General features: G+C 44.7%; 1 protein-coding gene across 2 annotated transcripts in view; it reads left to right on the top strand.

The window, feature by feature from the left end:
* LOC110519585 (small G protein signaling modulator 2) overlaps positions 1 to 24,574 on the top strand; it is a 233,537-nt gene that overhangs the window by 152,925 nt on the left and 56,038 nt on the right. The window contains exons 7-12 of one of the 2 annotated variants that reach the window (XM_036965644.1): positions 943 to 1,077; positions 8,755 to 8,879; positions 12,479 to 12,546; positions 14,193 to 14,356; positions 16,636 to 16,798; positions 18,074 to 18,211. In XM_036965644.1, coding sequence (XP_036821539.1) covers positions 943 to 1,077; positions 8,755 to 8,879; positions 12,479 to 12,546; positions 14,193 to 14,356; positions 16,636 to 16,798; positions 18,074 to 18,211 — 793 coding nt within the window. The remainder of the gene's footprint in view (positions 1 to 942; positions 1,078 to 8,754; positions 8,880 to 12,478; positions 12,547 to 14,192; positions 14,357 to 16,635; positions 16,799 to 18,073; positions 18,212 to 24,574) is intronic. The other variant, XM_036965645.1, reaches the window with a different exon arrangement.

The following is a 24,574-nucleotide window of genomic DNA, read 5'->3' as shown; positions in this document are numbered from 1 at the left end:
CCTGGTCTGTTTCAATTCTCAATAACATAGACCTTTCTCCTGGTCTGTTTCAATTCTCAATAATATAGACCTTTCTTCCTGGCCTGTTTCAATTCTCAATAACATAGACCTTTCTCCTGGTCTGTTTCAATTCTCAATAACATAGACCTTTCTTCCTGGCCTGTTTCAATGCTCAATAACATAGACCTTTCTCCTGGTCTGTTTCAATTCTCAATAACATAGACCTTTCTCCTGGTCTGTTTCAAATTCTCAATAACATAGACCTTTCCCCTGGTCTGTTTCAATTCTCAATAACATAGACCTTTCTCCTGGCCTGTTTCAATACTCAATAACATAGACCTTTCTCCTGGTCTGTTTCAATTCTCAATAACATAGACCTTTCGCCTGGTCTGTTTCAATTCTCAATAACATAGACCTTTCTTCCTGGCCTGTTTCAATTCTCAATAACATAGACCTTTCTCCTGGTCTGTTTCAATTCTCAATAACATAGACCTTTCTTCCTGGCCTGTTTCAATTCTCAATAACATAGACCTTTCTTCCTGGCCTGTTTCAATTCTCAATAACGTAGACCTTTCTTCCTGGCCTGTTTCAATTCTCAATAACATAGACCTTTCTTCCTGGCCTGTTTCAATTCTCAATAACGTAGACCTTTCTTCCTGGCCTGTTTCAATTCTCAATAACATAGACCTTTCTTCCTGTCCTGTTTCAGTTCTCAATAACATAGACCTTTCTCCTGGTCTGTTTCAATTCTCAATAACATAGACCTTTCTTCCTGGCCTGTTTCAATTCTCAATAACATAGACCTTTCTCCTGGTCTGTTTCAATTCTCAATAACATAGACCTTTCTTCCTGGCCTGTTTCAATTCTCAATAACATAGACCTTTCTTCCTGGCCTGTTTCAATTCTCAATAACTTAGACCTTTCTCCTGGCCTGTTTCCCAGATCCGGAAGAGACAGTCCAGCGTCAGCATGTCCGAGGATAAGTTTGCGGCGTCTGCACGGGAATACGTGGAATCTCTTCACCAGAACTCCCGTACTCACCTGCTCTACGGCAAAAACAACGTCCTGGTCCAACCGGTAAGACGACACAGAGTTTTCCTACTGTAACATGTAGTGGTATTATTGTTGTACTGTAGACATTATTTTAGTTCAGGCAAGAAGAGGATCAGCCACCTCTCTGAGCCGGCTTCCTCTCTAAGTTTCTTTCTGCAGTAGGTTCATGCCTTCGAATCAAAGCTAATCTCATTTTATTTGTCACATACACATGGTTAGCAGATGTTAATGCGAGTGTTAGGAAATGCTTGTGCTTCTAGTTCCGACAATGTAGTAATAACCAACAAGTAATCTAACCTAACAATTCCAAAACTACTACTTTATACACACAAGTGTAAAGGGATAAAGAATATGTACATAAAGATATATGAATGAGTGATGGTACAGAACGGCATAGGCAAGATGCAGTAGATGCTACAGAGTACAGTATATACAGTGCCTTGCGAAAGTATTCGGCCCCCTTGAACTTTGCGACCTTTTGCCACATTTCAGGCTTCAAACATAAAGATATAAAACTGTATTTTTTTGTGAAGAATCAACAACAAGTGGGACACAATCATGAAGTGGAACGACATTTATTGGATATTTCAAACTTTTTTAACAAATCAAAAACGGAAAAATTGGGCGTGCAAAATTATTCAGCCCCTTTACTTTCAGTGCAGCAAACTCTCTCCAGAAGTTCAGTGAGGATCTCTGAATGATCCAATGTTGACCTAAATGACTAATGATGATAAATACAATCCACCTGTGTGTAATCAAGTCTCCGTATAAATGCACCTGCACTGTGATTGTCTCAGAGGTCCGTTAAAAGCGCAGAGAGCATCATGAAGAACAAGGAACACACCAGGCAGGTCCGAGATACTGTTGTGAAGCAGTTTAAAGCCGGATTTGGATACAAAAAGATTTCCCAAGCTTTAAACATCCCAAGGAGCACTGTGCAAGCGATAATATTGAAATGCAAGGAGTATCAGACCACTGCAAATCTACCAAGACCTGGCCGTCCCTCTAAACTTTCAGCTCATACAAGGAGAAGACTGATCAGAGATGCAGCCAAGAGGCACATGATCACTCTGGATGAACTGCAGAGATCTACAGCTGAGGTGGGAGACTCTGTCCATAGGACAACAATCAGTCGTATATTGCACAAATCTGGCCTTTATGGAAGAGTGGCAAGAAGAAAGCCATTTCTTAAAGATATCCATAAAAAGTGTCGTTTAAAGTTTGCCACAAGCCACCTGGGAGACACACCAAACATGTGGAAGAAGATGCTCTGGTCAGATGAAACCAAAATTGAACTTTTTGGCAACAATGCAAAACGTTATGTTTGGCATAAAAGCAACACAGCTGAACACACCATCCCCACTGTCAAACATGGTGGTGGCAGCATCATGGTTTGGGCCAGCTTTTCTACAGCAGGGACAGGGAAGATGGTAAAAATTGATGGGAAGATGGATGGAGCCAAATACAGGACCATTCTGGAAGAAAACCTGATGGAGTCTGCAAAAGACCTGAGACTGGGACGGAGATTTGTCTTCCAACAAGACAATGATCCAAAACATAAAGCAAAATATACAATGGAATGGTTCAAAAATAAACATATCCAGGTGTTAGAATGGCCAAGTCAAAGTCCAGACCTGAATCCAATCGAGAATCTGTGGAAAGAACTGAAAACTGCTGTTCACAAATGCTCTCCATCCAACCTCACTGAGCTCGAGCTGTTTTGCAAGGAGGAATGGGAAAAAATTTCAGTCTCTCGATGTGCAAAACTGATAGAGACATACCCCAAGCGACTTACAGCTGTAATCGCAGCAAAAGGTGGCGCTACAAAGTATTAACTTAAGGGGGCTGAATAATTTTGCACGCCCAATTTTTCAGTTTTTGATTTGTTAAAAAAGTTTGAAATATCCAATAAATGTCGTTCCACTTCATGATTGTGTCCCACTTGTTGTTGATTCTTCACAAAAAAATATGTTTGAAGCCTGAAATGTGGCAAAAGGTCGCAAAGTTCAAGGGGGCCGAATACTTTCGCAAGGCACTGTACATATGAGATGAGTAATGTAGGGTATGTAAACAAAGTGGCATAGTTTAAAGTGGCTTCTAGGGAGTGTTTCCTAGCCACTGTGCTCCTACTTCTGATTTGCTTACTCTTTGGGATTTTAGGCTGGGTTTCTGTGAAGCTCTTTGTGACAAGTCAAGTGCTGATGTCTTAAAGGGCTTCATAAAATACATTTGATTGATTGATTAACTGAACTCAGGGATGGTCAGTAAAGCGTTGGGGTAGTTGGTAAATAAACGTTGCTCCCGATATAATCCAGTCTGTTTGTATCCTCCCTAAATAATCCAGTCTGTTTGTCTGCTCCCTAAATAATCCAGTCTGTTTGTCTCCTCCCTATATAATCCAGTCTGTTTGTCTCCTCCCTATATTTTATTTTATTTATTTTTATTTCATTTAAACAGGTAGGCAAGTTGAGAACAAGTTGTCATTTACAACTGCGACCTGGCCAAGATAAAGCAAAGCAGTTCGACACATTCAACAACACAGAGTTACACATTGAATAAACAAACATACAGTCAAATATACAGTAGAAAAATACGTCTATATACAATGTGAGCAAATGAGGTGAGATAAGGGAGGTAAAGGCAGTAAATAGGCCACGGTGATGAAGTAAATACAATATAGCAATTAAAACACTGGAATGGTAGATTTGACAGTAGATGACTGTGCAAAGTAGAAAAACTGGGGTGCAAAGGAGCAAAATAAATAAATAAATACAGTAGGGGAAGAGGTAGTTTTTTGGGCTATTTATAGATGGGCTATGTACAGGTGTAGTGATCTGTGAGCTACTCTGATAGCTGGTGCTTAAAGCTAGTGAGGGAGATAAGTGTTTCCTGTTTCAGAGATTTTTGTAGTTCGTTCCAGTCATTGGCAGCAGAGAACTGGAAGGAGAGGCGGCCAAAGGAGGAATTGGCTTTGGGGGTGACAAGTGAGATATACAGTGCCTTGCGAAAGTATTCGGCCCCCTTGAACTTTGCGACCTTTTGCCACATTTCAGGCTTCAAACATAAAGATATAAAACTGTATTTTTTTGTGAAGAATCAACAACAAGTGGGACACAATCATGAAGTGGAACGACATTTATTGGATATTTCAAACTTTTTTAACAAATCAAAAACTGAAAAATTGGGTGTGCAAAATTATTCAGCCCCCTTAAGTTAATACTTTGTAGCGCCACCTTTTGCTGCGATTACAGCTGTAAGTCGCTTGGGCTATGTCTCTATCAGTTTTGCACATCGAGAGACTGAAATTTTTTCCCATTCCTCCTTGCAAAACAGCTCAAGCTCAGTGAGGTTGGATGGAGAGCATTTGTGAACAGCAGTTTTCAGTTCTTTCCACAGATTCTCGATTGGATTCAGGTCTGGACTTTGACTTGGCCATTCTAACACCTGGATATGTTTATTATTGAACCATTCCATTGTAGATTTTGCTTTATGTTTTGGATCATTGTCTTGTTGGAAGACAAATCTCCGTCCCAGTCTCAGGTCTTTTGCAGACTCCATCAGGTTTTCTTCCAGAATGGTCCTGTATTTGGCTCCATCCATCTTCCCATCAATTTTAACCATCTTCCCTGTCCCTGCTGAAGAAAAGCAGGCCCAAACCATGACGCTGCCACAACCATGTTTGACAGTGGGGATGGTGTGTTCAGCTGTGTTGCTTTTACTCCAAACATAACGTTTTGCATTGTTGCCAAAAAGTTCAATTTTGGTTTCATCTGATTAGAGCACCTTCTTCCACATGTTTGGTGTGTCTCCCAGGTGGCTTGTGGCAAACTTTAAACAACACTTTTTATGGATATCTTTAAGAAATGGCTTTCTTCTTGCCACTCTTTCATAAAGGCCAGATTTGTGCAAAATACGACTGATTGTTGTCCTATGGACAGAGTCTCCCACCTCAGCTGTAGATCTCTGCAGTTCATCCAGAGTGATCATGTGCCTCTTGGCTGCATCTCTGATCAGTCTTCTCCTTGTATGAGCTGAAAGTTTAGAGGGACGGCCAGGTCTTGGTAGATTTGCAGTGGTCTGATACTCCTTCCATTTCAATATTATCGCTTGCACAGTGCTCCTTGGGATGTTTAAAGCTTGGGAAATCTTTTTGTATCCAAATCCGGCTTTAAACTTCTTCACAACAGTATCTCGGACCTGCCTGGTGTGTTCCTTGTTCTTCATGATGCTCTCTGCGCTTTTAACGGACCTCTGAGACTATCACAGTCCAGGTTCATTTATACGGAGACTTGTTTACACACAGGTGGATTGTATTTATCATCATTAGTCATTTAGGTCAACATTGGATCATTCAGAGATCCTCACTGAACTTCTGGAGAGAGTTTGCTGCACTGAAAGTAAAGGGGCTGAATAATTTTGCACACCAAATTTTTCAGTTTTTGATTTGTTAAAAAAGTTGGAATATCCAATAAATGTCGTTCCACTTCATGATTGTGTCCCACTTGTTGTTGATTCTTCACAAAAAAATACAGTTTTATATCTTTATGTTTGAAGCCTGAAATGTGGCAAAAGGTCGCAAAGTTCAAGGGGGCCGAATACTTTCGCAAGGCACTGTACTTGCTGGAACGCGTCTGTTTGTGGAATTGTATAACGGCTCCTCTATGAAACACAATACAGTGTGAAAATAGGCAGAAACTGCTTCTCCAATAGAAAGCCTTGATCAAACCTGGCTAGCGAGCGTAGAAAACACATCCGTGGGTCTAATTGTGAATGTGTGGACCGTCAAATCAAAAAGCACTACCTCAATTTAACGTTGTTTTTGACGAAAATTAATACTCCAGCACCCTCCCCTGTTTACAATACTCCAGCACTCTCCCCTGTTTACAATACTCCAGCACTCTCCCCTGTTTACAATACTCCAGCACCCTCCCCTGTTTACAATACTCCAGCACTCTCCCCTGTTTACAATACTCCAGCACCCTCCCCTGTTTACAATACTCCAGCACCCTCCCCTGTTTACAATACTCCAGCACTCTCCCCTATTTACAATACTCCAGCACTCTCCCCTGTTTACAATACTCCAGCACTCTCCCCTGTTTACAATTCTCCAGCACTCTCCCCTGTTTACAATTCTCCAGCACTCTCCCCTGTTAATACTCTAGCACCCTCCCCTGTTTACAATTCTCCAGCACTCTCCCCTGTTAATACTCTAGCACCCTCCCATTTTTAATACTCCAGCACCCTCCCTCGTTTTCAATAATCCAGGACCCTCCCTCGTTTTCAATATTCCAGCTCCCTTGTTTTCAATACTCCATCACCCTCCCCCATTTTCAATACTCTAGCACCCTCCCCTGCTTTCAATACTGCAGTACCCTCACCTGCTTTCAATACTGCAGTACCCTCTCATTTTCAATTCTCCAGCACCCATCCCTGTTTACAATTCTCCAGCACCCTCCTCCATTTTCAATACTCCAGGACCCTTCCCTGTTTTTAAATCTCAAGCACCCTCCCCTTGTTTTCCATAATCCAGCTCCCTTCCCTGTTTTCAATATTCCATCCTCCTCCCTGTTTTCAATTCTCTAGCACCCTCCCATTTTCAATGCTTCAGCACCCTACCTCGTTTTATATAATTCAGCTCCCTTCCCTGCTTTCAATACACCAATACCCAGCCCTGCTTTCAATACACCAATACCCAGCCCTGTTTTCAATACACCAGAACCCAGCCCTGTTTTCAATACACCAATACCCAGCCCTGTTTTCAATACACCAGAACCCAGCCCTGTTTTCAATACTCCAGAACCCAGCCCTGTTTTCAATACACCAATACCCAGCCCTGTTTTCAATACACCAATACCCAGCCCTGTTTTCAATACACCAATACCCATCCCTGTTTTCAATACTCCAGAACCCAGCCCTGTTTTCAATACTCCAGAACCCAGCCCTGTTTTCAATACACCAATACCCAGCCCTGTTTTCAATACACCAGAACCCAGCCCTGTTTTCAATACTCCAGAACCCAGCCCTGTTTTCAATACACCAATACCCAGCCCTGTTTTCAATACACCAATACCCAGCCCTGTTTTCAATACACCAATACCCATCCCTGTTTTCAATACTCCAGAACCCAGCCCTGCTTTCAATACACCAATACCCAGCCCTGTTTTCAATACACCAATACCCATCCCTGTTTTCAATACACCAATACCCAGCCCTGTTTTCAATACACCAATACCCATCCCTGTTTTCAATACTCCAGAACCCAGCCCTGCTTTCAATACACCAATACCCAGCCCTGTTTTCAATACACCAATACCCATCCCTGTTTTCAATACTCCAGAACCCAGCCCTGCTTTCAATACACCAATACCCAGCCCTGTTTTCAATACACCAATACCCAGCCCTGCTTTCAATACTCCAGAACCCAGCCCTGCTTTCAATACACCAATACCCATCCCTGTTTTCAATACTCCAGAACCCAGCCCTGCTTTCAATACACCAATACCCAGCCCTGTTTTCAATACGTCAATACCCAGCCCTGTTTTCAATACTCCAGAACCCAGCCCTGTTTTCAATTCTCCAGCACCCTCCCCTGTTTTCAATACTCCACTACCCTCCTATGTTTTCAATACTCCAGTACCCTCCCGCTTTCAATATTCCAGTACCTTCCCCTGTTTTAAATACTCCAGCACCCTTCCCTGTTTTCAATTCTGTAGCATCCTCCCATTGTCAATTATCCAGTACCCTCCCCTGCTTTCAATACTCCAGTAGCCTCTCGTTTTCAATTATCCAGTACCCTCCCCTGTTTTCAATTATCCAGTACCCTCCCCTGTTTTCAATATTCCAGTACCCTCCCCTGTTTTCAATATTCCAGCACCCTTCCCTGTTTTCAATATTCCAGCACCCTCCCCCTGTTTTCAATAATCCAGTACTCTCCCCTGTTTTCAATTATGTAGCATCCTCCCCCGTTTTCCATAATCCAGCTCCCTTCCCTGTTTTCAATATTCCAGCCTCCCCCTGTTTTCAAACTCCAGCACCCTCCCATTTTCAATACTCTAGCACCCTCCCCTGCTTTCAATACTCCAGTAGCCTCTCGTTTTCAATTCTCCAGCACCCATCCCTGTTTTCAATATTTCAGCACCATCCCGTTTTCCATACTCCAGTGCTCTCCATTGTTTTCAATACTTCAATACTTATAAGATTGGGAGGGATCTTAGACCATTCTAAGAATCCACAGAATCCTTCCAGATGCTTGATAACCTTCGTCTGTTCTTATGGACTCAATTAACAATTTATTTGTTGATTTTGATTAGTGTATTGGGGTCTTTGTCTTGCTGGAAGACCCACTTGCGTCCAAGTGTCAGCCTCCTGGTAGAGGCAACCAGGCTTTTGACTAAAACGTCCTGGTACTGGGTAAAGTCCACGATGGCCTTGACCTTAACACAGGCTCCAGGACCAGTAGAAGAAACTAGCTCCGTGACATCATAATATTCACTACCATATTTTACCGTAGGGATGAGGGACATTTCTGCATATGCTTCTGTTTTTCAATGCTAAACCAACCACTGGTGTGCCTGGCCAAGAGCTTTATTTTTAATTTGACCGTAGCGCCGCCTGAAGTTTGATAAACAGCATTGTTACTTAGAATGGAACCGGTGCTATGATCAGAATGACATGAAAATAGAGCTCTTTCCCCCCCAATAGAAGAAAGAGATGGAGGTGTTGCGGGGGTACCTGTCCCTTCACCAGTCAGGGGACAACCTCACTCTGAAGTGGACCCCTAACCAGCTCATCAACGGCACCCTGGGGGACTGTGACCTGGAGAAGAGGTAGGTTCAGCCCTGCAGGACATAAACACGTAGTACATAGAAACATGAGGTGTGAGGTGGTAGACCCTTCTATTTAACTGGTCTGTGACCCACTGAACACATTTCCCTGTCAGAGAGTTAAAGAGGAATGGAAACACTTTAGGAAGTAAATCTATGTACAGTTACAATTAGCTGCCGTTCTAAATCATTCCCCTTTAAGACAACCTCACCATTTAAACATTTGTTTTTATCTTATTTAACCTTTATTTAACTAGGCAAGTCAGTGAAGAACAAATTATTTACAATGAAAGTCTACCCGGGAAGAGTTGGTTTAACTGCCTTGTTCAGCGGCAGAGCGACAGATTTTTTAAAATCTTGTCAGCTCTGAGATTTGATCCAGCAACATTTTCCGTTGACTGGCCCAACGCTCTAACCACTAGACTACCTGCTGGTTACTGGCCCAACGCTCTAACCACTAGGCTACCTGCTGGTTACTGGTCCGACACTCTAACCACTAGGCTACCTGCTGGTTACTGGCCCAACGCTCTAACCACTAGACTACCTGCTGGTTACTGGCCCAACGCTCTAACCACTAGGCTACCTGCTGGTTACTGGCCCAACGCTCTAACCACTAGGCTACCTGCTGGTTACTGGCCCAACGCTCTAACCACTAGGCTACCTGCTGGTTACTGGCCCAACGCTCTAACCACTAGGCTACCTGCTGGTTACTGGCCCAACGCTCTAACCACTAGGCTACCTGCTGGTTACTGGCCCAACACTCTAACCACTAGGCTACCTGCTGGTTACTGGCCCAACGCTCTAACCACTAGGCTACCTGCTGGTTACTGGCCCAGCGCTCTAACCACTAGGCTACCTGCTGGTTACTGGCCCAACACTCTAACCACTAGGCTACCTGCTGGTTACTGGCCCAACGCTCTAACCACTAGGCTACCTGCTGGTTACTGGCCCAACGCTCTAACCACTAGGCTACCTGCTGGTTACTGGCCCAATGCTCTAACCACTAGGCTACCTGCTGGTTACTGGCCCAACGCTCTAACCACTAGGCTACCTGCTGGTTACTGGCCCAACGCTCTAACCACTAGGCTACCTGCTGGTTACTGGCCCAACGCTCTAACCACTAGACTACCTGCTGGTTACTGGCCCAACGCTCTAACCACTAGGCTACCTGCTGGTTACTGGCCCAGCGCTCTAACCACTAGGCTACCTGCTGGTTACTGGCCCAACGCTCTAACCACTAGGCTACCTGCTGGTTACTGGCCCAACGCTCTAACCACTAGGCTACCTGCTGGTTACTGGCCCAACGCTCTAACCACTAGGCTACCTGTTGGTTACTGGCCCAACGCTCTAACCACTAGGCTACCTGCTGGTCACTGGCCCAACGCTCTAACCACTAGATTACCTGCTGGTTACTGGCCCAACGCTCTAACCACTAGGCTACCTGCTGGTTACTGGCCCAACGCTTTAACCACTAGACTACCTGCTGGTTACTGGCCCAACGCTCTAACCACTAGGCTACCTGCTGGTTACTGGCCCAACGCTCTAACCACTAGGCTACCTGCTGGTTACTGGCCCAACGCTCTAACCACTAGGCTACCTGCTGGTTACTGGCCCAACGCTCTAACCACTAGGCTACCTGCTGGTTACTGGCCCAACGCTCTAACCACTAGGCTACCTGCCCCCCCCCCCCCCCCCCGCCAAGCAGGAGTAATGATGATGGAAACGGTCTGCAAGAGAAAGAGATAATTCAATGAATGTAATCTAATGTAATCAATCTAATTACATGTATATAGAGGAATGTATTGGTGTAATGACGACCAATGGGAAGGAGGAATAGAACAAAGGACATAACATGTTACCTGAACAACTCAGTAATAACATTACAGGAAACAATACTAGCAAACTAATACTAACAGTAATAGTACACACACACGCACACGCACACGCACACACACGCATGCACACACACACGCACACACACGCATGCACACACGCACACAAACGCGCGCACACACACACGCGCACGCACACACACACACACACACACACGCACGCACACGCACACACACACACACACACGTAGACACACACGCACACAAACACATGCAAACACACACTCAAACACACACACACACACACACACACATCTCAGTCATAACCACTACACTTTTACCCACACACTCCGTGAACACACTGCCGTAAATCCTCTTTTGATTTGCACTGGAATTCAACCCAGTTTGAGACTGGGTTCTATTTATGTGGAAGCAAGAGCGAACATGCATCAGCATTCTTAGCCAATCAGAGGGTGCATGATCCGCTCATGTTCACAGTGTGGGGCCGAGAGGGCACCAGCTGATTGGCTGAGACCTCAGGCTGTGCTGATCGAGATCGTTGTGCTAAGCTAAGTGGCTCCAGCCGGACATAAACAAACGTGCACATACTGAAAAAGAAAAAAAAATCTAGTTGATTCAACTAAATAAGTACGTTTAAAACATTGTATGTTAAATGCACTGTGTTTGTGGGTGTCCCTAAACACATTTTTGGCAAAGTTTTCTCAAGTTGGAGCTCAGATTTGGCTAGCTAAGGTTTTTTAAGTTCAGGTAACACTTTCACTGAAAGGTTAAGCAAACTAAAAAAAGGCTACTAAATAATTATTAGTTGAATGAACTATATATATTTCTTACAGAGCGTAAACAAGTGAAAATGTGAAAAAATGTCCTGCAGCGCCCTCAGCAGGGGTAATTCTCTAGACAAATTCATATATTTACTGTGTCAGCAAAATATATACTAACCCTAACCCTGGAGGACAGTGACCTGGAGAAGAGGTAGGTACACAGTGGTAAGACATAGGGGCCCAGTCTCAGTCCCCGTCACCATCGTTTGGACCAACGTGCAGCGTGATCTGGGTTCCACGTCTTTATCTAGTGAAACACACAAAACAACAACGAAACCGTGACGACAATGGAGTGCTGACATTCAACTACCCATAAACAATATCCCACAAAACACAGGTGGAACAAAGCTACCTAAATATGATCCCCAATTAGAGACGACGATTACCAGCTGCCTCTTAATTGGGAATCATACAAAATCACCGACATAGAAAAACAAAACTAGAACCCCACATAGAAATAATAAACTAGACTAAACCCCCCAGTCACGCCCTGATCTACTCTACTATAGAAAATAAGGGTTCTCTATGGTCAGGACGTGACAGTCCCAAATGGCTGGGACTATTCTATTCCCTATGTAGTGCACTACTTTTGACCAGAGCACATACAGCCAATTCTTTATAAAGTGTGCTACGTTTGACCAGAGCCCTCAAAAGTAGTGCAAAAGGGGTACCATTTCGGATGCATCCATCTTCACATGCTTGCTGTATATACATTGTGTATAATGTGTCGCCCCCTAACAACTACCAGTACACCCTGGATCAAGCTCTTTCCCATGTCCAAATGGATTGGGTTTTTGTTTGATTAGTTTACCTTTTCATAAAATGTAATCATTTAATTCACTCACTTTTCTCTCACTCTCACTCTCACTCTCTCTCTCTCTCTCTCTCTCTCTCTCTCTCTCTCTCTCTCTCTCTCTCTCTCTCTTAGTATCTATTGGGACTATGCGTTGACCGTGCCTTTGCGACAGGTCGTGTGCATTCACTGTCACCAGCGACGTGAGTCTCCACACACACACACACACACACACAATCACACACACACACGCACACACACACACACACACACACACACACACACACACACACACACACACACACACATACACATACACACAGACTATTACAGTCTATCTGGGTTGGAGGGGTCCTCAATGGTGCCCTATCCCCTACGTAGTGGCTATTTAACCAGGACCAGGGTGCTATTTAACCAGGGCTCCATAGGGAATAGAGTGCTATTTAACCAGGGCTCCATAGGGAATAGAGTGCTATTTAACCAGGGCCCCATAGGGAATAGAGTGCTATTTAACCAGGGCCCCATAGGGAATAGAGTGCTATTTAACCAGGGCCCCATAGGGAATAGAGTGCTATTTAACCAGGGCCCCATAGGGAATAGAGTGCTATTTAACCAGGGCCCCATAGGGAATAGAGTGCTATTTAACCAGGGCCCCATAGGGAATAGAGTGCTATTTAACCAGGGCTCCATAGGGAATAGAGTGCTATTTAACCAGGGCCCCATAGGGAATAGAGTGCTATTTAACCAGGGCCCCATAGGGAATATAGTGCTATTTAACCAGGGCTCCATAGGGAATAGAGTGCTATTTAACCAGGGCCCAATAGGGAACAGGGTGCTATTTAACCAGGGCCCAATAGGGAACAGGGTGCTATTTAACCAGGGCCCCATAGGGAATAGAGTGCTATTTAACCAGGGCTCCATAGGGAATAGAGTGCTATTTAACCAGGGCTCCATAGGGAATAGAGTGCTATTTAACCAGGGCTCCATAGGGAATAGAGTGCTATTTAACCAGGGCTCCATAGGGAATAGAGTGCTATTTAACCAGGGCTCCATATGGAATAGAGTGCTATTTAACCAGGGCTCCATAGGGAATAGAGTGCTATTTAACCAGGGCTCCATAGGGAATAGAGTGCTATTTAACCAGGGCCCCAAAGGGAATAGAGTGCTATTTAACCATGGCCCCATAGGGAATAGAGTGCTATTTAACCAGGGCTCCATATGGAATAGAGTGCTATTTAACCAGGGCCCCATAGGGAATAGAGTGCTATTTAACCAGGGCCCCATAGGGAATAGAGTGCTATTTAACCAGGGCCCCATAGGGAATAGAGTGCTATTTAACCAGGGCCCCATAGGGAATAGAGTGCTATTTAACCAGGGCTCCATAGGGAATAGAGTGCTATTTAACCAGGGCTCCATGGGGAATAGAGTGCTATTTAACCAGTGCCCAATAGGGAACAGGGTGCTATTTGGGATGCTGCCATTGGGAGGGCTGTGTGTTTTATGACCGTGTCCATTAAGCTATAGATCAGTGGTTTTGAGGAAGTGTTAATTTCCTGGTGGTGGTTATTAAGTAAATGAGGGTTTAACAGGTCTGGGTGGAGGGCAGGAGGATATAGCTGCTCACTTCGCCTCATTTATCTTAGCGACTCCCACCCCTTCACTCGCCCCCATTACCGCTCCTCTCAATGTCTGTCTCTCTTTTCACACCCTTTCTTTCCATATCTACCTCTCTCTCTCTCTCTCTCCAACCTCCCCCTCTTTCTCTATCTCTCTCTCTACCTCTCTCTACCTCCTACTTCTGTCTCCCCCTTCTCTCTCTCCCCATCCCCCTCCCTCTCTCCCCCAATAGCTGACTGTGGTGGGACGTTGGTGCTGGTTAATCAGGATGGTATCCAACGCCCCCCCCTCCACTTCCCTCCCGGCGGCCACCTTTTGGCCTTTCTGTCCTGCCTGGAGACGGGCCTGCTTCCCCGCGGTCAGCTGGAGCCTCCACTCTGGAGCCAGAGAGGCAAGGTGTGTGCTATTAACCACTGGCCTCAGAACAGATCTAGTACAATAGCATATAAACAGAGAGGTAAGGTAAGTAGTGGTGTTGTAAGAACTGACCCCAGAACAAATACAACACCACTCTGGTCACAGAGAGGTAAAAGGCCATAATAATATTTACAATGACATTTTAGCAGACGCTATTATTAGTGTTAAGTGCTATGCTCAAGGGCACATCGCCAGATTTTTCACCTAGTCGGCTCGGGGGTTCGAACCAGCAACTTTTTGGTTACTGACTCAACCCTCTTAACAGCTAGGCTGCCTGCCACTCTATAATAATAATAATAATATATATATAAACATATACAGTACCAGTCAAAAGTTTAGACACACCTACTCATTCCAGGGTTTTTCTTTATTTTTACTATTTTCTACATTGTAGAATAATAGTGAAGACATCAAAACTATGAAATAACACATGTGGAATCATGTAGTAACCAAATCAAAATATATATTTTTTTATATTTGAGATTCTTCAAAGCATTTCAATTAAGATTCCACCCTTTGCATTGATGACAGCTTTGCACACTCTTGGCATTCTCTCAACCAGCTTCACCTGGAATGCTTTTCCAACAGTCGTGAAGGAGTTACCCACATATGCTGAGCATTTGTTGGCTGCTTTTCCTTCACTCTGCGGTCCAACTCATCCCAAACCCTCTCAATTGGGTTGAGGTCAGGTGATTGTGGAGGCCAGGTCATCTGATGCAACACTCAATCACTCTCTTTTTTGGTCAAATAGCCCTTACACAGCCTGGAGGTGTGTTGGGTCATTGTCCTGTTGAAAAACAAATGATAGTGGGACTAAGTGCAAATCAGATGGGATGGCATATCGCTGCAGAATGCTGTGGTAGCCATGCTGGTTAAGTGTGCCTTGAATTCTAAATAAATCACTGACAGTGTCACCAGCAAAGCACCCCCACACCATCACACATCCTCCTCTATGCTTCACGGAGGGAACCACACATGCAGAGATAATCTTTTCACCTACTCTGCGTCTCACAAAGACATGACAGTTGGAACCAAAAATCTCAAATTTAATGTCCATTGCTCGTGTTTCTTGGTCCAAGCAAATCTCTTCTTCTTATTGGTGTCCTTCAGTAGTGGTTTCTTTGTAGCAAATCAACCACGAAGGCCTGATTCACACAGTCTACTCTGAACAGTTGATGTTGAGATGTGTCTGTTACTTGAACTCTGTGACCCATCTATTTGGTCTGCAATTTCTGAGTTTGGTAACTCTAATGAACTTATCCTCTGCAGCAGAGGTATCTCTAGGTCTTCCTGTGGCGGTCCTCATGAGCGCCAGTTTCATCATAGCGCTTGATTTGTTTTAGCGACTGCACTTGAATAAACTTTCAAAGTTCTTGACATTTTCCATATTGAGTGACCTTCATGTCTTAAAGTAATGATGGACTGTCGTTTCTCTTTGCTTATTTGACCATAATATGGTCTTAGTCTTTTACAAAATAGGACTATCTTCTGTGTACCACCCCTACTTTGTCACAACACATCTGATTGGCTCAAATAATTAAGAAGGAAATTAATTCCACAAAGTAACTTTTAACAAGGCACACCTGTTAATTGAAATGCATTCCAGGTGACTCCCTCGTGAAGCTGGTTGAGAGAATGCCAAGAGTGTGCAAAGCTGTCATCAAGGCAAAGGGTGGCATCTTTGAATAATCTTTTAACACTTTTTTGGTTACTACATGATTCCATATGTGTTATTTCATAGTTTTGATGTCTTCACTATTATTCTACAATGTAGAAAATAGTACAAATAAAGAACAACCCTTGAATGAATAAGTGTGCAGGTCCAAACTTTTGACTGGTACTATACATATAATATATTCCACTCAGCAGACACTTTTATCCAAAGCCACTTACCGTCAGTCATGTTGCGTACACGATACGTAGGGGTGGTCCCAGGAATCAAATTCACTACCTTTCTAACTGAGCTACCAGAACAACAGAACCGTAACTACAACAATCAACTATACGTACTGTAAACTATAAATTGTTGCTGAATCCCGTGACAGTGTAAAACATGTGTGTGTCTGTGTGAGCATGCGTGTGTGTGTGTGTGTGTGTGTGTATGTGTGTGTGTGTGTGTGTGTGTGTGTGTGTGTGTGTATGCATTTATCTGTGTGTGTCTGTGTTTGCGTACGTGCATGCGCCTATATATGTGCGTGTGTGTGTGTGCATATGTGTGTGTGTGCGTGTGTGCATGTGTGTGTATGTGTTTATTCCAGGGTAAGGTGTTTCCTAAGCTAAGGAAGAGGACCAGCACTGCCAGGCTGATAGATCAGGAGGGAGAGGAGCAGACTGCCAGGCTGGTAGATCAGGAGGGAGAGGAGCAGACAGCAGCTGACTACGTGTTCCGTATTGTCTACCCTGGACGCCACCACGACTCTAGTGAGTGACCCCCTCCTCCCAAAACACACACACACACACACACACACACACACACACACACACCATCCTTGGACATGCATGATAGACTTCACTGTAAAAGTTATTATTGTCCTCTCTGTCTGCTGTTGAGTGCGTCTCTTTGCATCTATGTTTATGTTTAGAAAACAGTAGGTATCGTTACGCAGGGAGAGAATGGACAGACAGTTACAGGAGCTATCTATCCTGAGCGTTCTGGATGTTTGAATTCACTATTTCCTTTGGTTTGTATGTCTGTCTGCTGTAAACTGCAGAGACTGCAAGCGGTAGAGGCTGTACACGGTAGAGACTGTACACGGTAGAGGCTGTAGACGGTAGAGTCTGTAGACGGTAGAGTCTGTAGACGGTAGAGGCTGTAGACGGTAGAGATTGTAGACGGTAGAGACTGTAGACAGTAGAGGCTGTAAACGGTAGAGGTTGTACATGGTAGACTGTAAACGGTAGAGGCTGTAGACGGTAGAGGCTGTAAACGGTAGAGGCTGTAAACGGTAGAGGCTGTATACGGTAGAGAATGTAAACAGTAGAGGCTGTAAACGGTAGAGGCTGTAAACGGTAGAGGCTGTAGACAGTAGAGGCTGTAAACGGTAGAGGCTGTACACGGTAGATGGTGTAAGGATCCCTCCAGACCTATAGGTGGCGCTGTTCTGTATGTATAACACTGTTCCCTGTGTGTTTTACCCATGGACATTAAAACCAGTAGATGGTGATAGCGCTGACGTCATCCAGGTATTCCTATGGAAAACTCCAGATGGTGCATGAAGCCAGAAGTACTGAATGGCACCAGAAAAATCGCTAAGGATCATGGTCGATGTAGTCGTATTCATCCTGCCTGAGAGAGTCAACCTTAATGACTATGGAGCTTCCTCGTAGCCTGCCGGCCCGTGATTGGTCTGTGTCAGCACATGGTCCTGTGTGACGACAAATGCAGTAGTCAGAATGGATCACTATTTCATGAAATATCTCAATTTGTAGCAAACTGTAAAATAATTAAATGTGGTGATTGAACTTCATCATAATAAACGTTCTGGCGATTGTAATTTACATAGGCTTTGTAGGGTAAACTTTACACAGTAACCAGCCAGCAGAACTCGTGACTTCACACTCCAGACCGTACACTGGGGGGCATCGCCTGGTATATAGCAGTGACTGTAAACTACCACCACACCACCAGGCCTATAGATGGCGCTGTGCTGTATGTTTAACTGTGTGATCTGTGTGTATTATTACCTGGTTATATAGCAGTGACTATAAACTACCACCACACCACGGGCAGCCGTGCTCCCTCGCTGGATGATGATGAAGAGGAAGAGGACAGACTCCAGGCTATGATCTCAATGATGTGTTGGCGGAACCTCACAGATCCTAATGTCATGAAAGGTTTTTATCCATCACCTGACCCCCCCCCCCCACCCCACCCCCCCACCGGTCCATCCCTCCCCCATCCTACCCAGCATGCACCCCGTAACTCAAATCAAAAAACCCTCTCCTTTAAACCCCTGTTGTGTGTCTTTGTCCCCATGGCCTATCCCAACAGAGTAGGTAGACTATGGTTGGAGAGCGGAGAGCGGTTGAGTTTCCTCTTGCTCTTTGATACAATGACAAAACTATTCCTTTTGGTGTAAAGTTCCCATGAACAAATCAATACCAGAGATTTATTTTTTTAAACAAACTCATTTACAGTCACTGTCAGAAATATTGTTTTTTGGGGGTTGGGCTTTGCAGGCAGAAACTTTAGCTTTGCAGGCAGAAACTAAACACACATAATGGGTTTATAACAGCTTTTATAGGGACTCATAATAGACTGATGTGTTATAATAGTGACCTGACTGCACTGCTTCATAACAACAGGATGTTAGCTGCGTTGCCATGGTGAGAACTACATCTAGGTCAAGTGGCACGTCCCTGTGTGCAGAAGAGATAGAGGGGAAGAGATAGAGGTACTTTGTAAAGAGAGAGAGAGATATAGGGAGGGAGAGAGCGAAAGAGAGAGAGAGGGAGAGAGTGAAAGAGGGAGAGAGTGAAAGAGGGAGAGAGGGAGAGAGTGAAAGAGGGAGAGAGTGAGAGAGAGAGAGGTAGAGAGAGAGAGGTAGAGAGAGAGAGAGAGAGAGAGAGAGAGAGAGAGAGAGAGAGAGAGAGAGAGAGAGAGAGAGAGAGAGAGAGAGAGAGAGAAACATAAAGCCAGTCTAATGTAACCGATTCACACTGTAGCCTAGCATTACCTGACCCCCACCTTTATTTACCATGTAGGAACCTTGAAACAAAAGGCTGCTTGTACTGCTGTAGATCAGAACATAGAAATAGAATCTGTAGATCAGAATATAGAAATATAATCTGTAGATCAGACCATAGAAATAGAATCTGTAGATCAGACCATAGAAATATAATCTGTAGATCAGACCATAGAAATAGAATCTGTAGATCAGAATATAGAAATATAATCTGTAGATCAGACCATAGAAATATAATCTGTAGATCAGACCATAGAAATAGAATCTGTAGATCAGACCATAGAAATAGAATCTGTAGATCAGACCATAGAAATAGAATCTGTAGATCAGACCATAGAAATAGAATCTGTAGATCAGACCATAGAAATATAATCTGTAGATCAGACCATAGAAATAGAATCTGTAGATCAGACCATAGAAATATAATATGTAGATCAGAACATAGAAATAGAATCTGTAGATCAGACCATAGAAATATAATCTGTAGATCAGACCATAGAAATATAATCTGTAGATCAGACCATAGAAATAGAATCTGTAGATCAGACCATAGAAATATAATCTGTAGATCAGAACATAGAAATAGAATCTGTAGATCAGACCATAGAAATAGAATCTGTAGATCAGACCATAGAAATAGAATCTGTAGATCAGACCATAGAAATAGAAAGGGCCTCCCCATTTAATGAATTGCCAGGGTGAAAGGCTCTGAGACCCTTCTACTGGTTGTATTTCTTTGGGTCAAACTGACAGTAATATTTATAATATATGTGGCTCAGTGCTCTACCAGCTGAGCCACAGAGGACATCTCAGATGACTGTCCTCCCTCCCTGTTCCCTTTAGAGACTGTTATCTCTGATGACTGTCCTCCCTCCCTAGTCCCTTTAGAGACTGTTATCTCTGATGACTGTCCTCCCTCCCTAGTCCCTTTAGAGACTGTTATCTCTGATGACTGTCCTCCCTCCCTAGTCCCTTTAGAGACTGTTATCTCTGATGACTGTCCTCCCTCCCTGGTCCCTTTAGAGACTGTTATCTCTGACTGTCCTCCCTCCCTCGTCCCTTTAGAGACTGTTATCTCAGATGACTGTCCTCCCTCCCTCCCTCGTCCTTTTAGAGACTGTTATCTCAGATGACTGTCCTCCCTCAGACCTTAGTCCCTTTAGAGACGGTTATCTCTGATGACTGTCCTCCCTCCCTGGTCCCTTTAGAGACTGTTATCTCTGATGACTGTCCTCCCTCCCTGGTCCCTTTAGAGACTGTTATCTCTGATGACTGTCCTCCCCCCCTGGTCCCTTTAGAGACTGTTATCTCTGATGACTGTCCTCCTTCCCTCCCTAGTCCCTTTAGAGACTGTTATCTCTGATGACTGTCCTCCCTCCCTAGTCCCTTTAGAGACTATTATCTCTGATGACTGTCTTCCCTCCCTAGTCCCTTTAGAGACTGTTATCACTGATGACTGTCCTCCCTCCCTCCCTAGTCCCTTTAGAGACTGTTATCTCTGACTGTCCTCCCTCCCTAGTCCCTTTAGAGACTGTTATCTCTGATGACTGTCCTCCCTCCCTAGTCCCTTTAGAGACTGTTATCTCTGATGACTGTCCTCCCCCCTAGTCCCTTTAGATACTGTTATCTCTGATGACTGTCCTCCCTCCCTCCCTAGTCCCTTTAGAGACTGTTATCTCTGATGACTGTCCTCCCACCCTAGTCCCTTTAGAGACTGTTATCTCTGATGACTGTCCTCCCTCCCTCCCTAGTCCCTTTAGAGACTGTTATCTCTGATGACTCTCCTCCCTTCCTAGTCCCTTTAGAGACGGTTATCTCTGATTACTGTCCTTCCTCCCTCCCTCACTAGTCCCTTTCGAGACTGTTATCTCTGATGACTGTCCTCCCTCCCTGGTCCATTTAGAGACTGTTATCTCTGACTGTCCTCCCTCCCTGGTCCATTTAGAGACTGTTATCTCTGATGACTGTCCTCCTTCCCTAGTCCCTTTAGAGACTGTTATCACTGATGACTGCCCTCCCTTCCTAGTCCCTTTAGAGACTGTTATCTCTGATGACTGTCCTCCCTCCCTCACTAGTCCCTTTAGAGACTGTTATCTCTGATGACTGTCCTCCCTCCATAGTCTCTTTAGAGACTGTTATCTCTGATGACTGTCCTCCCTCCCTCACTAGTCCCTTTAGAGACTGTTATATCTGATGACTGTCCTCCCTCCCTCACTAGTCCCTTTAGAGACTGTTATCTCTGATGACTGTCCTCCCTCCCTGGTCCCTTTAGAGACTGTTATCTCTGACTGTCCTCCCTCCCTCGTCCCTTTAGAGACTGTTATCTCAGATGACTGTCCTCCCTCCCTCACTAGTCCCTTTAGAGACTTATCTCTGATGACTGTCCTCCCTCCCTGGTCCCTTTAGAGACTGTTATCACTGATGACTGTTCTCCCTCACTAGTCCCGTTAGAGACTGTTATCTCTGACTGTCCTCCCTCCCTAGTCCCGTTAGAGACTGTTATCTCTGATGACTGTCCTCCCTCCCTAGTCCCTTTAGAGACTGTTATCTCAGATGACTGTCCTCCCTCCCTCCCTCCCTGGTCCCTTTAGAGACTGTTATCTCTGATGACTGTCTTCCCTCCTTCCCTAGTCCCTTTAGAGACTGTTATCTGATATTCCCAACTACTGTGGTCCTCTCCTCTCAATGGAGCAGTACCATGTTATTCCCAGTTACTGTGGTCCTCTTCTCTCCTCTCAGTGGAGCAGAACCATGTTATTCCCAGTCACTATGGTCCTCTTCTCCCCTCTCAATGGAGCAGTACCATGTTATTCCCAGTCACTGTGGTCCTCTCCTCTCAATGGAGCAGTACCATGTTATTCCCAGTTACTGTGGTCCTCTTCTCTCCTCTCAGTGGAGCAGAACCATGTTATTCCCAGTCACTGTGGTCCTCTTCTCTCCTCTCAATGGAGCAGTACCATGTTATTCCCAGTCACTGTGGTCCTCTTCTCTCCTCTCAATAGAGCAGTACCATGTTATTCCCAGTCACTGTGGTCCTCTCCTCTCAATAGAGCAGTACCATGTTATTCCCAGTCACTGTGGACCTCTCCTCTCAATAGAGCAGTACCATGTTATTCCCAGTCACTGTGGTCCTCTTCTTTCCTCTCAATAGAGCAGTACCATGTTATTCCCAGTTACTGTGGTCCTCTTCTTTCCTCTCAGTGGAGCAGTACCATGTCATTCCCAGTCACTGTGGTCCTCTCCTCTCAATAGAGCAGTACCATGTTATTCCCAGTTACTGTGGTCCTCTCCTCTCAATAGAGCAGTACCATGTTATTCCCAGTCACTGTGGTCCTCTCCTCTCAATAGAGCAGTACCATGTTATTCCCAGTTACTGTGGTCCTCTCCTCTCAATAGAGCAGTACCATGTTATTCCCAGTCACTGTGGTCCTCTCCTCTCAGTGGAGCAGTACCATGTTATTCCCAGTTACTGTGGTCCTCTTCTCTCAATGGAGCCGTACCATGTTATTCCCAGTCACTGTGGTCCTCTTCTCTCCTCTCAGTGGAGCAGTACCATGTTATTCCCAGTCACTGTGGTCCTCTCCTCTCAATAGAGCAGTACCATGTTATTCCAGTCACTGTGGTCCTCTCCTCTCAGTGGAGCAGTACCATGTTATTCCCAGTCACTGTGGTCCTCTCCTCTCAATAGAGCAGTACCATGTTATTCCCAGTCACTGTGGTCCTCTCCTCTCAATAGAGCAGTACCATGTTATTCCCAGTCACTGTGGTCCTCTCCTCTCAATAGAGCAGTACCATGTTATTCCCAGTCACTGTGGTCCTCTTCTTTCCTCTCAATGGAGCAGTACCATGTTATTCCCAATCACTGTGGTCCTCTCCTCTCAGTGGAGCAGTACCATGTTATTCCCAGTTACTGTGATCCTCTTCTCTCCTCTCAATGGAGCAGTACCATGTTATTCCCAGTTACTGTGGTCCTCTTCTCTCAATGGAGCCGTACCATGTTATTCCCAGTCACTGTGGTCCTCTTCTCTCCTCTCAGTGGAGCAGTACCATGTTATTCCCAGTTACTGTGGTCCTCTTCTCTCAATGGAGCCGTACCATGTTATTCCCAGTCACTGTGGTCCTCTTCTCTCCTCTCAGTGGAGCAGTACCATGTTATTCCCAGTTACTGTGGTCCTCTCCTCTCAATAGAGCAGTACCATGTTATTCCCAGTCACTGTGGTCTTCTCCTCTCAGTGGAGCAGTACCATGTTATTCCCAGTTACTGTGGTCCTCTTCTCTCAATGGAGCCGTACCATGTTATTCCCAGTCACTGTGGTCCTCTTCTCTCCTCTCAGTGGAGCAGTACCATGTTATTCCCAGTCACTGTGGTCCTCTCCTCTCAATAGAGCAGTACCATGTTATTCCAGTCACTGTGGTCCTCTCCTCTCAATAGAGCAGTACCATGTTATTCCCAGTTACTGTGGTCCTCTCCTCTCAATGGAGCAGTACCATGTTATTCCCAGTCACTGTGGTCCTCTCCTCTCAATAGAGCAGTACCATGTTATTCCCAGTCACTGTGGTCCTCTCCTCTCAGTGGAGCAGTACCATGTTATTCCCAGTCACTGTGGTCCTCTCCTCTCAATAGAGCAGTACCATGTTATTCCCAGTCACTGTGGTCCTCTCCTCTCAATAGAGCAGTACCATGTTATTCCCAGTCACTGTGGTCCTCTCCTCTCAATAGAGCAGTACCATGTTATTCCCAGTCACTGTGGTCCTCTTCTTTCCTCTCAATGGAGCAGTACCATGTTATTCCCAATCACTGTGGTCCTCTCCTCTCAGTGGAGCAGTACCATGTTATTCCCAGTTACTGTGATCCTCTTCTCTCCTCTCAATGGAGCAGTACCATGTTATTCCCAGTCACTGTGGTCCTCTTCTCTCAATGGAGCCGTACCATGTTATTCCCAGTCACTGTGGTCCTCTTCTCTCCTCTCAGTGGAGCAGTACCATGTTATTCCCAGTCACTGTGGTCCTTTCCTCTCAATAGAGCAGTACCATGTTATTCCCAGTCACTGTGGTCCTCTTCTCTCCTCTCAGTGGAGCCGTACCATGTTATTCCCAGTCACTGTGGTCCTCTCCTCTCAGCGCTGTTGGGTCTGGGTTTTGGGGCACAAAGAAATGCTTTGATAATTTGCTCTGTTGTTTTTCCTTTTTTGCACCTGTTGTTGGTTTGGTTTTCTTAACCCTTCTGTCTACTTGTTAAGTTTTTGTTTTGGCTCCATTGTCTTCATTTACGTTCACTGCAACATGCCTGACCTGTTTGCATGTGAGATATGCAGCAACCAGTTTCATTTTGTTTTTAAAGAAGGTGTGTTGTTTGTTTCTACTGGTAGGAATACCCCCCCCCCCCTCTCTCTCTATCTCTCACTCTATATATATACTGTATCTCTATGTCTCTCTCTATATATATACACTGCTCAAAAAAATAAAGGGAACACTAAAATAACACATCCTAGATCTGATTGAATGAAATATT

Source organism: Oncorhynchus mykiss, chromosome 27 (genome assembly GCF_013265735.2).
Source record: "Oncorhynchus mykiss isolate Arlee chromosome 27, USDA_OmykA_1.1, whole genome shotgun sequence".
NCBI lineage: Eukaryota > Metazoa > Chordata > Actinopteri > Salmoniformes > Salmonidae > Oncorhynchus > Oncorhynchus mykiss.
Note: the sequence above shows the minus strand (reverse complement) of the source record. Positions and strands in the feature narration are given on the sequence as shown.